This window comes from Trematomus bernacchii, unplaced genomic scaffold (genome assembly GCF_902827165.1).
Source record: "Trematomus bernacchii unplaced genomic scaffold, fTreBer1.1, whole genome shotgun sequence".
NCBI lineage: Eukaryota > Metazoa > Chordata > Actinopteri > Perciformes > Nototheniidae > Trematomus > Trematomus bernacchii.
In genome coordinates this window covers 805,396-820,565 of record NW_022987840.1, presented here as the reverse complement: position 1 = coordinate 820,565, position 15,170 = coordinate 805,396, and the positions used below count along the sequence as shown (strand labels likewise).

General features: G+C 40.7%; 1 protein-coding gene across 7 annotated transcripts in view; it reads left to right on the top strand.

The window, feature by feature from the left end:
* map7d1a (MAP7 domain containing 1a) overlaps positions 1 to 15,170 on the top strand; it is a 39,905-nt gene continuing 24,735 nt past the window's right edge. For all 7 annotated transcript variants that reach the window (XM_034112698.1, XM_034112696.1, XM_034112695.1 and 4 more), the window contains exons 1-2: positions 1 to 377; positions 14,928 to 15,131. In XM_034112698.1, the coding sequence (XP_033968589.1) occupies positions 308 to 377; positions 14,928 to 15,131 (274 nt within the window). In that variant the 5' untranslated portion in view covers positions 1 to 307. The remainder of the gene's footprint in view (positions 378 to 14,927; positions 15,132 to 15,170) is intronic.

The following is a 15,170-nucleotide window of genomic DNA, read 5'->3' as shown; positions in this document are numbered from 1 at the left end:
GTGAGAAACTTCCCTCACTCCTCCTCCCCTGCTTTCTTTCTCCTAAATTCCCCTCGACACCTTTTTATGTAACTTCTCTCAGCGGCAGCCACAGCCACCACCAGTGCCTCCATTAACAGGTGGGTACTGGCTGTGTTTTTGTTTTTTGTGTCGTATCGTTGGTTTAACCGGACGCTTTGGAGAGGTTTCCTGCTGGTTCGTTCAGGACTTCGGGTGCAGCTGGAGCGACTCCACCAAGTTTCCCCCCCATTCTGCCTGAGGAATGATAGCACTGCTGGAGAGGACGAACCGAAACTCGCATGTTTGAATGAACAAAAGAACAGAAAGCGAGGATATTGCAGCCGAAATGGAGGAACTTACCCTACAAGGAGCAACATGTAAGTCTTATTTCACTGTAGTTACATTTAACAATAGTTGCATCTGGAATAAGAGTCACGAGTGCATTGTCATTCATGTCCTTTGTCACATTGTAACAAACATGTTGTGTCTTACTAGTTAACTTCACAGTTGCCTGGCTCATTGAGAGGTTGATAAACAGTGTTGCGGTTAAGATAAATGAAGAGAGTTCCGGGATGAATTTATCTGATGCATTATGAATAATCCATTAGGAGGTGCGGATGCAGACAGTCCACACACCATAAAGCTAATGCAACCTTGCTGTTGTCCACAAGTTTAACACCAAAACCTCAAACCAGCTTTTAATCTGAGTGACACTGAAGTATTAATGATGATGAAGAACAGTTTGCTGACCGATTTGACGAAGAAACACAACACCGGTTTGGTGATAAACTGATCACTGATGGCTGTCTCTTACAGAAAATGTTGCCATTTGTTTGCACTGAGCTCAGCCTTCAGGGTTATAACAACACAATTTGCACTAGATGAGGTAATCTGACTTGGACCACCCCATCCCCCTCCGTATGTTTAGCTCACTACTAACATGATGCAGTTATAGGCGGTCTTGCATCCCTTCCACTCTCCTCTTTGCTGCTACTTTACCTGAGGCTGTTTTTTTCCAAATGCAGTGACTAGTTGTTGTAGCACAGGTGCAGTCATACAGCTGGTGCAGAGATGCATCAACAAAAAACAAATGTTGATGTGATGCTCAGCTCAGTATCAAAGTGCAGAATATAAAGTCTAACTCACACTCTGGACAAATCTGGTTCAGTTACTGTTTTATATGTGCAATATACAAAAATGTGATCCTGTGATCAAGGCCAATGCCAAGTCTGCTCCACCCAGTAAAACAAATGTCTCAGTTTGAGACTAAATGAAATACCCATGGTGGAAACCTGCCAAGTTGTTCTTACACCCAACATTGGTTCAGAAGTTTGACTCTCCATGCAGGCATTGTGTAATGACAAGCATCTAGAAATAGAAGAGGACACACAATGTGACCTCCTCCTTCTGACAACACCAAACTTCCTTCCTGCTGACAGGGGGCTTCATGGAGGGAGGTCAGCTTGTTTTGGCTCTGCATCAAGCAGCAAGAGAGACCGTCTCCACCCCTTTTCGTGGGAATCTTGACCAGTCGACTGTAACGTCTTTAAAACAGCCATATTCTAAATAACATAACATATGCATGACCATAAAGCGGGGAGGGGCTGTCAGTGTTGTGACTCATGGCAGAGGCACTGACATGGCTTTTGTTTCATGTCATGTAGAGAATGTCAGCTAGACCGTTGTGCTTCCCATGTTTACTGAAAATTGTCAAAAGATGTTCTCATCAGTGGTCAAAAGGTGTTTTTATCAGTGGTCAAAAGGTGTTTTTATCAGTGGTCAAAAGGTGTTTTTATCAGTGGTCAAAAGGTGTTTTTATCAGTGGTCAAATGGTCATCAGCGTTCCAACACTCCTTGTGCGTACCTCAAAGATCAACATTTGTCTCCAGCTGGGTGTTTCCCCCAGCTGTACATATATAATAATAATGACATTCTGAAATGAATATCCCTTTATCTCATTATTTGCTCTTGACGAAGATTTTAAACTTTTTATAATACCAGGGCATTATGCACATATACAAAGCGGAAGGAAGAGTGCATCCCATCACTACACATCTCTGTTAAAAGACATGTTTTCTTGAATATTCTTCACTTTTGAAGACATTTCAGGCATTAGAGGAAGCTAACTTGATCTGTCCCGCTTAAAAAAAAAAAAAGCCCTCTGACTGGAGCTGCTGAAAGCCAGGCCCAGCATCGGGGAAATCTGCTGTCAGGATGTATGGAGAAGATCTTCTAATCCCTCTTTTCTTAATGCAGGCTTTCTTCTGTCCGTGCTCTCCACTCTGCCACTCTGTTATGTCGCACTCTTTAATCTCCGTACCTGAACAGATAAGCTGCGACCAGCTGAGAGGAATAGAAACTTTCCTTTTTCCTTCTTAAGATTTCCCTTTTCTTACATAATAAGACACTAGGCGTATATAACACTACTCATATTTTTTTATTTCTTAAATCAGGATGTGTAGAAGAGACTGAGGCTATGTTTTATATTGTTAATGTTCCATTATGCAAACTTGCTTTTTTCAACAATAAAAAGACTTCACCACGGCAATATTGTGGATATAGAACCTCAGCAGGCTGACATGGGAACATATCACAGTGTAGGTTGTCTATTGTGTGGGATATGGGAGAATTCTGCAGCCTTTGTTTTCAAGCCTTCACTGTAATGAACAGAAACTGCTACACATCTTCAACTGCAGAATTTGTTATGTAATCTGGCACATACATGCAACCGCGTCCCATTTTTGGAGAGAGGGCTGTTTGTCTTTTGTAAATTAGCAGTGGGCAGGATCCCATGGGTCCTCCTAGATTCACTGACTTGTGACGAAACCTGATAACGGCACAAACAAACATTGTTTTTGCTCAGGATTAGTTATGAGCAATGCACTGGTTAAGTGTTTGCTGAGAGGTTCTACAGAAATATATTTTGTATGTTAATGACGTCTGAAACCACTCACGTTTGGAATTTTTAATGAAAATTGAATATGAGCGGGGTTATTTACTTCCATGGAGTGCAAAATTGTTGCACACCGTCAGTAACTCCATAGATATGAGTCTTTCTGTACAGGTCAAGCAACACTCTTGGTTATGCCAACAAGATGTACTGTTCTCTGGGCTGGAAGATTTGAAGCTTCGAGACATTTATCCAGTGACATTTAGCATTGAATATCTCTGTGTCAAATGGAAGAAATCTTAATAATAATAATAAATTCAATTTATAAAGCACCTTTCATTGCTAGCAGCAATCCCAAGGTCTTCACACAAATGAAATTCATCCCACTGTTCCTGCTGTTTTTTAATCTCATTCATATAACTGGTTGGTGAACACAAAGGGAGACCAACCAATGTGTGGGCTCCATCCTGCATAATCCATTTAATTCAGTGTTTGTTGCTGCAATCAGAAATTACTTTGTCAGTCAAATGGCTTTTCAAGGCAAGCATGGCTAAAAGGATTAAAGTGGCAAATTGAATATCCACAGTTACCACACCCTTTCAACTTTTCTTTGACTGTGTAGATTAATTGATTATTCGTCTAAAGCCATTTCAGGCTTCCCAGTTCCTGCATGTTCAGATTTGTTCAAAGCCCACATTCAGCACATGTTATAGAAGGGACTTGCCTTGTACCTTGAAGAAAGAAGGGGAAAGAAACATCTGAGTCACAACGAATCGACTGAAGTCATGCCATCACTGCTGCGGTGTGGTCTGCTTGAAACCACAGTGCAGTTTTTCGACAGTGTCACATTTTTCAGTCGTTTTTTCTCCTCTGTACTACAGCTCATTAGATTACAAATAAAACACTTGGGCTGAAGAGCTGAGTTGCAGCTTTCAGGATGTTTGAGGGTTTTAGGCTGTTCATATTAGATTGAACTGTGTTGATGACAGTCATAGAACTGCAGTCCCAATCACTCAGTATTTTAAAGTGGAAATGAAAACGCATAGTCACTGTTCTATTCAAATCCAATATTTTTTAATACAGAGCTAAAACTCATGTCACTAACCATTACCCAAAGCAGACAATTGATATGCAAGTATGTTCATATCACTCATGCTTATAATGAGATTATATTGTGTATAGATAAGACTTCATATTGGATTATGCACATATTTGCAAGCTTTTTTGCATACATGTTTATTACCAGAATCATTATGTAAAGCCCTACAAAATGTATTAGTCCTACTTTGCTGTTCAGTCCGAGGAAATATGAAATACAAACGAGAGAAGACTGAAGTTATATAGAAACAGACGAACACCAGAAGAAGGTGACATGCTGTAAAGTTACAGGTGAATACAAATGATTGAACTGCCTTCTCCATATTTCAACTCCCCACATAAAGGAGGCATCATGTCAGTGCCGCTCCACTTTGTAGCACCCAGATGGTGTAAATCACACCGCCCAGACACTGACCTCTCATGAGGTAGTCTAGAGATCTCTAAACCAGCACTCTGGAAAGGCTAATAATGTAGAGAGCCTTCCCATTAACCAGCACTCAACGTGAGCTAACTCTCAAGCCTCTGCATTATGCTAACAGGAAATGGCTACTATGAGAAGTCAATGTGTGCATGCATCTTCTGAAATGATGTGTGAGGTCCTTTAACAATAACAGTGTTTACTCTGAAAACATGGATTAAGTTAGGATTAGAGTTGAACTTGTCTACCCTTGAACCACCGCTAACCAACTCAAACCACATGGTAGCTCAAACGAGTAATGTTTGCATGGTTTTGCCATAAAGGTTTTGTATCGTGTCGCTCAAATGCTGATGAATGACAATTCATTGCTATAATCTCATGTTCTCTATGACTTGTTCATTATGCATTGTGATGCTGACTATAGTCATTCACTCACTTTCTATAGACCGATTTACACGTGTAATTAGTCACACTGAAAATGACCGGGGGCTACAGTCGCCTCTAAAATAGGCCAAAGACATTTGTAACTTCAGATTTTCCCCAAAGAACGTGTCTGGCTTTTTAAAAAATGTGTTTGAAAAATGTATTAGTGATGTATGACCTGTCTTCATCTCTTCAGCTCCTTTGGTCTTTTCCTTTATAACAAGACCATTTGATATTTAATACAGTAGATCATTCAGAAAGCCATGACTTATCAAGGACCACCTGTGATCACTTTGAACTGAGGGACTATTGTAAGTGTGTGTTATCAAATGTGTTTGGTGCAAAACATATTACCTCTCCGAATAGCCCAGTCGGCACAAAAGGGATTCAAAGAGTAGCGGGATATTTTCGGATGCTTTGGATATGAGATATAAGTTCTAAGTGAGCATAAGATGTGCTGTTGGGCAGATGCTGTTACCTTTTAGACAGTTCCAAGCTAGCTAGATGTTAGGGCTGCTCAATTAATCGTATTTTAATCGCAATTACGATTTTGGCTTGCAACAATTTTTATTTATTTAAACATTTTTTTTTTTTTAATTGTTTTTTCAGTTGAATTATACTTAAAGTTCAGGGTAATCAACTGTTAAAAACATACTGTTCACATTTTTTTTTTCAATAAATTGATTTTTTCAAAGTAAATGGATAATCGTTTTTAATAATCGTGATATCAATTATTGACCCAAATAATCGAGATTATGATTTTTGCCATAATCGAGCGGCCCTACTAGATGTTACTGCCTGTTTCCACTCTTTATGCCAAACTTACTTGTTTCTCAATAAACTCTTAACAAGCAAGCGAGTAAGCATAATCCCCAAATGACAAACTATTCCGTTAATAATTTAAATGGCCAGATTCCTTCAAAGACAAACTAACAGATCAATAAATTGACTGCACTACAACATAATGAAGCCAGATAGATGTGAAGGTTGTTCAAATCATTGGAACATGGAAAGGAATGGCAAGCTTATTTTGTTCACTTTACGCGAATGAAATTGTTTTACATAATGCATTAAATACAAATAGAGATTGAGACAGTGGGACAATAATGAAAAGGGTAGAATAAAGGCATTTGATGCTGCACAGCTGCAGCAGCTGGGAAATTATATAGTCACTGATTGCCCGAGAAACATGCCGTTCTTACTTCTAATCCCTCCTCTTTTTTTATAAAACATGAGAAGCCCATGAAATCTTCACATGTGCTATTTGGGAGGAATCTGTTTTCCTTACCCCTTTCTGTCTTTTTTCTTCACTGTGTCACACGAAAGGAAGGCCTCGATGCAGTGTTTTAGCCTAAATATATATTCAGTCAGCTGTACTGCCCTTCTCCCTGGGACATTAGAGGAAGGACAAGAAGAGGGAAGTCTGGATTTGGACCATGTCGCTTGTTCCTTCAACCTCCACCAAGTCTGTAAATATCCCAGTCTGGCTGCTCTGCGTTACAGTTACTGTCACCAGACCTATCGGCTAATATTAGACCAGTCCCTGTTCAGCTAAAGGGCATTTAACACTTTGATCTCATGACACATTCCCTGGCAGGTGTACCATAGACCTATGTCTCTATCTATTGTGTGACCCATTTCATTTGAGTTACTATGCCTGGTTTCTAAGATATGTTACGATCATGGCATATAGGACATGTCTTGTTGTTGATGGGTTGGAACTCAGGGAGTGAGGGTGAACATTTGGCATCGTCATAGTCACCTATGATTATGAAACCTATGATTGGACCCTGCAGCCAGCAGAGAGGTTCTGGGTTTTTGAGTGGGGAGACACAAATCCAGTTAATGATAACCGTTGGGTGTAATTGTATGTTGAACAGACACACAATTACAGCATGGGCCTCATTTTTTTTTGCTTAAGGCAATTTTTACGAAAACAACCATATTGAAGCAAAAATGACAGCTCTGTTAGCTACCTCAGACAAGGACACACACACACACACACACACACACACACACACACACAGTCACTGCTCTTCAAGAAATATTCCCATTTATTTTACCTATTTTTACTAATTAATTCCAATTATGCAGAAAAGGATCACTTCACTCCTTTGCACCAGATTTATTGTCATTTTTGCAACATAGTGTTACATTCTGTAGTCCTGTACAAAAATGAAATTAAACTAGGTTAATAGGGGATTAGTGTTGCTTTGGAGTTGCATTGCTTAACATTCATCATTGGGAGTGCTTACCTGGCTAATCAAAGGACATTGAAACCCATTGTTTGTATGCAGAATATTTCAGTTGATGATGGTGCATCTGTGAAACATTGTTCTTTTTGTCAAGCAAAGTCGGCATATTTTGAGGAAACTAACTAGCCTTACATTTAAATCAAAGGGTTTAAATTATTCTGACAACAATTGGTCCTTGATAGAGCCCCAGTAAACCCCACCATTGAGACCAGTGAAAATTAGATCATGCTGTCACTTCCCAACCCCCAAAGGGGATATGAAAAAGGTTGCCAGGAGCGACTGTCTGGTATGTCTGTATACCCATTCCAGTTATGAATGGCAACTTGTGCGGCCCAGACATCCCTCTTCTTCCTGTGATGTCATTGAGAAAAGCTTGAATCTGTCTGTCCTTGACACATGGCCACTGGCCCGGCTGTCTAGGATACTTACAGTATGCATTTATGTTGGGGCATGTTCGTAGCCGCAGCAGAAGCAGGGTCCCAGGGGAGCTGCTGCTGCTAGGTCAGATAAACGAAGGCTTTCATCAGCGCGGGGGCTTCGGTGCTTACGCCGCTGCAGGAGAGAGCAGCAGCTAAATGCCAGGCATTGTTTCAGCCCGGACCAGGTGATAGGATGGAAGCTGTAGCCTTCACTGACAGAGACATCGGTATTCATCGGCCGATTGGCATGCAGTGAAGGAATGCAGTCGTTCTGAGTGACTTCAACTATGTTGTTTGTTGTGCAGAAGTACTGTTGACATTTATTATGAATCAGACATCAGCTGTAGCCTGATGAGACGCTTCACCAGTCTGACTCAGATATCCTTGACCCGTTCTTAATTCATCCGGCCTGCAATCGATAAGTCTTTTGAAAAAGAATGAAGAATTTGAAGAACTGATGAGTGGTTCAAATCAATGTTGTTGAAGTTGTGTTCATGTGATAGTACATTGAAAAAGTTAGGGTTGTAGGACTATTCATCAAACACATTTCTTTTCTTGAAGACTTATCTTTTAATTCTGGGATGTTGTTGCAGACCTTCTTTAAAATATTAATATTGTTAAATCAAGTAAATAAGTAGACCGACCAACAACTAAGATAAGTCATGTGTTTTCTCAGTTGTATCATAACATCATCTCAATGGCTTTTAAATCAATCAATCATTTTGATAAGCAACTAATAATTGAAGTAGTTAGAGCCCTTCGCTTCCAGCTTCTGATTTGTGAGGTCTACTTTTCTATTTTTTATTAAGCTGTTAAATTTGAACTGTTTACTTTCTCTCATGATCACTTTTCAAAACATTTTGTACATCAAAAGTACTACTTTGAAACCTAATAAATAGAATAATGTATAATTAAAAGGATAATTTTAAGCCCTAGTTAAAAGTAGCATGGTGTTATTAAAGTGCGGTTTGTGTGCTTAATTTAATGATGTTTATCTCGGTCCCCCTCTAAAGTTGTAGTCCTCAGTTGTTTTCACATCTAATGAAAACTTTGCTCTTTAAACACACACGCAGGGCCTGGTTTGGCACAGAGTCAGTGCTTGTTGTTTACACTGCGCTTCCTGTGTGTCTGGGCCCTCTTACATCATCCCGTTGGGTGCAGGAGGGACACAACGGGGTGAAGGGGTGACGGGTTAGAGGGGTAAGCGATGAGGTAGTTCATTAGTCCTCTGGCCCATCCCAAATGAGATGCAGATCCATTCTCTGTGTGTTTCCAGAGTTCCTCTTTTCTTTTTACGGGTTGCCGCCCTTTTCCCTTTCCACTCTTTTCATTTCCCATTCTGGGTCCCCACACTGCTTCCTCGCCTCTTGTTTGCCTCATTTCCATTTTTCAAGAGAATGTGCTGCATTTCCTCCCTGCTCACCAAGATTGGTTTGTAAGATTAGGCCTACTTAGATTTAGCATTTAGTATGAATGATTGCATTATAAACCTTTATTTATGTGCAATATATATATATATATATATATATATATATATATATATATATATATATATATATATATATATATATATATATATATATATATATATATATATATATATATATATATATATATATATATATATATATATATATATGCCGTTAATAACTAAGCAATATATACCTGGCTGCTAAATACTAACGCAGCGTCCACACGGCGGCGTGCGTTGAAGCTTGCCGGTGGGCGTGTCTGAAACTCGACCAACAACCAATCACATGAATCTCCCGCCCCGGACACACAAGCACGCGGTTTGATTGGCTAGTGCTTGTACTGGCATATGATTTGATTGGCTGACGCTTCCGTCATTCAAAGTGAATGGGCAGAAGCGTTGAAGCTTCAACGCACGCCGCCGTGTGGACGGGCCGTCAGAACTGTTACAGGATGTGTGTTTTGTAAATTGTGTAACTTTCTATTTTTAATATATTTCTTATTATATCATAACTTTTTTTTTAGCTTTAATACTTTTTAATGCATGCACCATATGTAACATATGTAACATTAAGCTGTCTGTGGCTCTTTTTCTGCTGTAACAACGTACATTTCCCCTCTGTGGGACTAATAAAGGGATTCTGATTCTGCTTGTTGGTGGTCTTTGCATTCACTACTTAGCATCGTCTCATGTCTTTGGTAGGAGACAGAGACGGTTGTGCTTAAGAGAGAAGCTTTTAGCTTCATAAATATTCAATGTCATGCCCTATATTTTGTACTCTGCACTGTGGCGAGACATTGGCGGTCCTCTGGATGTTGCATTGGGAATGAGCAGCAGTTGTGAGTTGTATCCATTATGACACATTACTATCATACCATCAAGATCATTTTAAATCCTCTTTGTATTTACTTCACACTGAGATATGCTTGTTTTTGTGTCAAGCGGTTTCACAATGATGTTGCTTTTTGGAGCTCGTCTCACCCGAAAGTATCCTCCCTGAGCTGTGCACACTATCATAAGAATGTGCTGTCATAGTTTGCTGGTTCTGTCATACAGTGAGTCATGTGTTTTGCTGTGCTGTGGCAGACACAAGCTTTTCTTACCCTGACTCCGTGTCCTGTGAGGTGGAATGATCAGGTAGAAAAATAGCAGCGGGTTATATTGTCTGAACCTTGTCTGATCCTTTAGTCTGTATAGCTGTGTGTCGATAAAAGTGCTTCCTATTATTTTTGCCTCATGCTGTTCCAAGGACATATCCTCCCGTATCTATGCTTCCTTATGCGTTCGTTAAACAAATATATGTCTTATTTCTTGGACATACATATTCATACCCTTCCTAAGATAAGTAACGGCAAAGCCTCTGGTGCCCTGCAGTTTGGGGGGTGACTAAGTCTTTTGAAGTGGCACTGGGGCAGAAGTGTGGCTATTTATAACCTGCTCTAACAAAATAATATGCTGTGAAATTGGATTTGAGCTAAATCACATTTTGTGTGGCAGAATTACCAGTTGTCCCAGTTTTAAAGTGGCTCTTTACTCACAGTGTCATCAGCCTTACTGTAAAGTACCAAATCCCTTTGTGCTTGCGCTCTGAAAAGTGAATGTGCAATGGGCTTTGCAGAGCCTGGGGTATTTTTCCAAGCCAACATTTGAAATTGCAGACCAATTTTTTACCCGACATGCTTTCTCACTGGGAAATGTGCTGTGAATCTGTGCTAATTACCTGCTGATTCTCAACCTGCCATTCTGCTCCCACACTGTGCTCATGCATGCATGCAAACACCCACTTCAGCAGGGGTTCCTTTACCATGTCTGCTTACTTTTACATATATCTTATTCCATTGTATGACTTTTGCATTTAAAAGGGCTCAACTGAGTGCCTGAGGCTTTGTTTAAAACCTAGAGGGGCCCCATAAAGAGACATTATGGGGTTAACCAAGCAGTGGTGCAAGGTGACAGTGTGATGTTCAATCAATGATCACGCACAGCATGGAAAGATCCTGAACCTCCTCTGACCCACTTTGAGAGGGCTCAAAGCTGTCACATACCCCTCTTCTATAGGAAGATAAAACAAAGCAACCATGCGATGACATCACTGCTTTTAGCGGCTCTACATGTTGATTTACTTACTACCCTCATACTAGTACAATCTCATACTAATACAAAGCTTGACAATAAGGATTGCCAAGTAAAATGCCACGTCAGGCTAGCAAATTAAGCCACCAACTTGCCCAAACATTTTTTAAACACATCCCTTTTCCTGGAGCTGGCGATAGAAGTAGCTAAGGAATGAACCGTGAAAAACCTTCAAAGTCCCTCAAAATAAATGTTAGCTTTTGAAATGCTGACCAGTGTCTGTCTTGTGTTTCTCCTTTGCCTTCTATATATATAATAAGCTCCAGCAAAGTGTTTTTCCATGTTCAGGCTTGATGGAGACTCAAGCGTCTCAGGGGAAGTAGGTATGCATTGGATTATGAATATGAATAATGTAAGTGATGCGACAAAAGGGTGGCCTAATGGCTTTTGGCCGGAGTCGTCCCCTCTTTATTGCCTCTGGGAGGCTGGGGTGTAAATATGGAAAGAAGGTGATACAAGTGTTACACTGATAGACCCCTCTGCCTTAGGGTCGTATTAATATAGTAATGGAATAAGGCTTACATCCCTGTTTCTGCAACCAAGTAATTGTATTTGTCATGTGTACAGTGTAGTTATGACAATGAAAATCGTAGGTCACAGGCTCCTCCAACAGTGCAACACAATAAAACAGATTCAATAGTAAATACAATAAAATAGAATATAATAGAAACGGAATGATTACAGACATAAACACTTTGTAAAATGCTAACTAGATTATGTTATCAGCTTGTCTGAAGTATTGCTCATCGTGTTTTTCTCCATGACAACAGGCAGACCTCAGAGTTCATGGAGTCCTGAACAGATGTTGTCATTGCATTCTGTAAATCTGTGCAAATATTACTTAAGCATTCTCCTCAAATCCCAAATGACAATGTCCAAATCTTGTTTGCTGTAAGAGGTCACTGTGTACACTTGATTCTGTAATGACTTTTCCAAATATACTCGTTCCCATCACTTTATGTCAGCCCAGGACAGGCACAAGTCCCCGAATCAGAGCCACTAAACTTAGCAAACTTTGTTCTTTTATGCTGAAGTAGCTCCATGGAGGTTTCCCCAAGTCATGTTTACATTCAGTGTTCTTCATCTTGTAATTGTTGAGGTCTGAAAATGTGTTGAATGTATTCATTTTCCCAGAAACAATGTTGGTTTTCTATTCCAAATGGTGCTTTGTTTACACCCTTGTTTTCTGTCTTACAGTCTTCTTACTCCCTGCCGTTGTTGCCACATTGTTGGGGCCTGTGAAACATACCGGCACTTCACAGGGTACCTTTAAGTACAAACTGAGGTTGAAACTAATTCAAGAATAATTTGTTAAATATTTAATGAATTATGTCATCAGAAAATAACTGCACGATAATAGTTATGATAATCAAAAAATATTGTTTATCAAGCAAAAATGCCAAATATGCACAGGTTGCTGAATCTGAAAGGTGATCATTTGCTGCTTTTTGTATCCAAGTAAGTTCATTTTCTTTAGATGTTGGACTGTAGGTTGGATAGAGAGTATTTGAAGAACTCACCTTGGGCTTTGGAAACTCATGGCAGTGTTTTTACGATTACTTCTTTTGCAGTTTATTTAGCTCAGATTCTATGATTCCTTGCCATTTAACTTTCCTTCATATATCGTACACTCTGTTCTCCCAGCGGTCTCGTAGCCCAGACAGTCGGGGGCTGCATCAATCAGCCCTTGTTTGGGTCCCTTGCTACGCAGCAGCAGTCCTCTCCCTCAGCTCCCATCCCATTTTCCTCCAGAGAGCTTCAGGTTTCATTGGTATTCATAGACAGTGCCACCAACATACCAGAGTATGTTACATTCCCATTCTCTCCATCATTGACAGTATAGATCACAGTGATTGTCTGACTAGTCGCCCACAGTGCTGACAGCCAGCTAATTCTTCGTGGCTCGACTTCTCAGGTGCATGAGGAACTTTCACTGAATGTATGTGAAGCAAGACAAAACCCATCTGTCAGAACTGCACTTTCTCCCATCTCATCTAGCCCTCAGGGATTTGTAAAAAGAAATGGTATAAAATGGCATCACCTGGGCAGTAGCCCAAGCATAACGTTTTCTTAGTAAGGATTTACTCAGTAACATGGACAAATATGTCAGCAGTTTAACAGGATTTACTAGTTGGCTGCAAACCCTGGGTGCTGTGATGTTTTTTTTTCAGTCGTAAACAATTTTAATTCAAATGTAATCCCTGAATACATTACTGGCTCCTGCTCACACTCCCCACAAAGTCCTGTTACAGAACTGCACCTCCTCTGCTTTCTGTTTATCTCGCTACATTCCCCCTCCTTCCTCCCCTCCTCTTGCTGTCATTGCAGTGTTTTGGCCTCTGTCCCGTTGCCATGAAGAGACCACAACAATGCCCCCTCTCTGTCGAAGCACATCGCTGCCCGAGGAATGCTTGTTTAATAGTGGCATGCTTCGGCAGGGGAAACACAATGTCTTGCCTCCCAGCTGCACTGGTTTATAGACTCATACTGCTGTTCCCTCTGATCATCAGGCTGCGTCCAACTCAGCCTCATCAGTAGCCATTTCTTTTGCCATGAGACCTGATATCACACTGAATATTACTAAGCATTGTAGTTGTCGAAGCGAGATGTTGACCTGTTTATTTGGCATCAGCATATCTTTCTCTCAAGAGAGCAAAAAAAAAAGTTTTGCTTGTTGTTCTCAAGAAGATATTTATGGCTTAACAGGCACCCTGTACAGTTGCATACTCTCTAGAAAGCTATACTCAATTGTCTTTTAAGTTGCACGGCATTGGTCTCGCTGCTCATTGGTTCTCTTCTACGCAAACTTTTGAATAGCGCAGCATTTGAAGAGTAAATCTTCCGTGCATTCACTGCCTCAGTGTGACAGCCCCCTACTGTCTGTGTTGTTTTTAGCCACAGTCTGAATAATTTACAGCGTGTTGCCCCCGTGTTTACCTTCAGAGACTATGCAGAAGAAACCGTACTCCAACATGGGTGTACAGGGAGCGCAGGGGTACAGTGCTGAGTGGACAAAGCCAAGAGTCCCTCCCATGAGGGTCTTTGTCTGGCCGTCAAAGCCTGGGCAAACTAATGTTTGAGTAGGAGATTCAAGTTTAGCAGCGTGCCAAATGTGAGTCATGGTGCTGTGAGTGAAGCTGCTGTCCCAACAAACTAGCCCAGCTATTCTTTTATTAAAACAACTTGAACAGGACCTGAACAGACTCCCATCAAGTAGTTTTCATCAAAAAGAAGTGGGACTATTTCTGGGAAGATGATCACTCTGATTTATTTTACTAATCAATTCATTTCATCTTAATAAAATCACCAGGATGCCAAAAAGCAATTACTGTGCTTTGTTCCGCCAGGGAGTCAGGGCATTTGCTCAGGCCAGTCTGTCGATAAATCAGTCGCGCAGAGTACAAAATGGTATTAGGCGTAGAGTTTGAGGGGCTGACTTAAGGCTTATTATCTTGTGCTTCTGAGCAAATGATGTAATCCCTGCAGCAGATAATGTTGCTTAACAACTGAAAGACACATTGTACAGAAACACAGGAGCTTAGATTGTTTGTTTGGAAGTGGTCTGTTTCATTATGTGTCACAGTTCTAATGTGAGTTATTAAAATGAGCAATTTCTAAAAGAAAACTGTATCCACCTTGTAGCCATGGACTCCACCCCGCACACTTGATCCATCTATGGCGGAAGTTTACGTCACGAAAATACTTCACAGGCCTTGTTGTGAAAGGAATGAAGACTGACTGGTTGGCTTCTGTCTCTGCGCTTGTCTTACCTTTTACCCTGACTCACTTGTTTTTCTTCTTTGTCTTTCTCTTTCAACAGCTCCCCTCTCAGATCTTAACACAAACCCAACCAGGCCTGACCCGGAGGGCGAGAGCAGCCCCCCGATGATGGACACCGAGAGAATGGAGTGTCCGGTTAAGAAAGAAACAGACCCTAGATTGACTACCCCGACAAAATCTGACGTCATCCCTCGAACACCTGGGTCACCTGCGTCTCCTATGTCCAGGTTGAAAAGTCCTAAAGGTAAATAGAAATGTCTCTACTTGTTTGACTCGTATACAG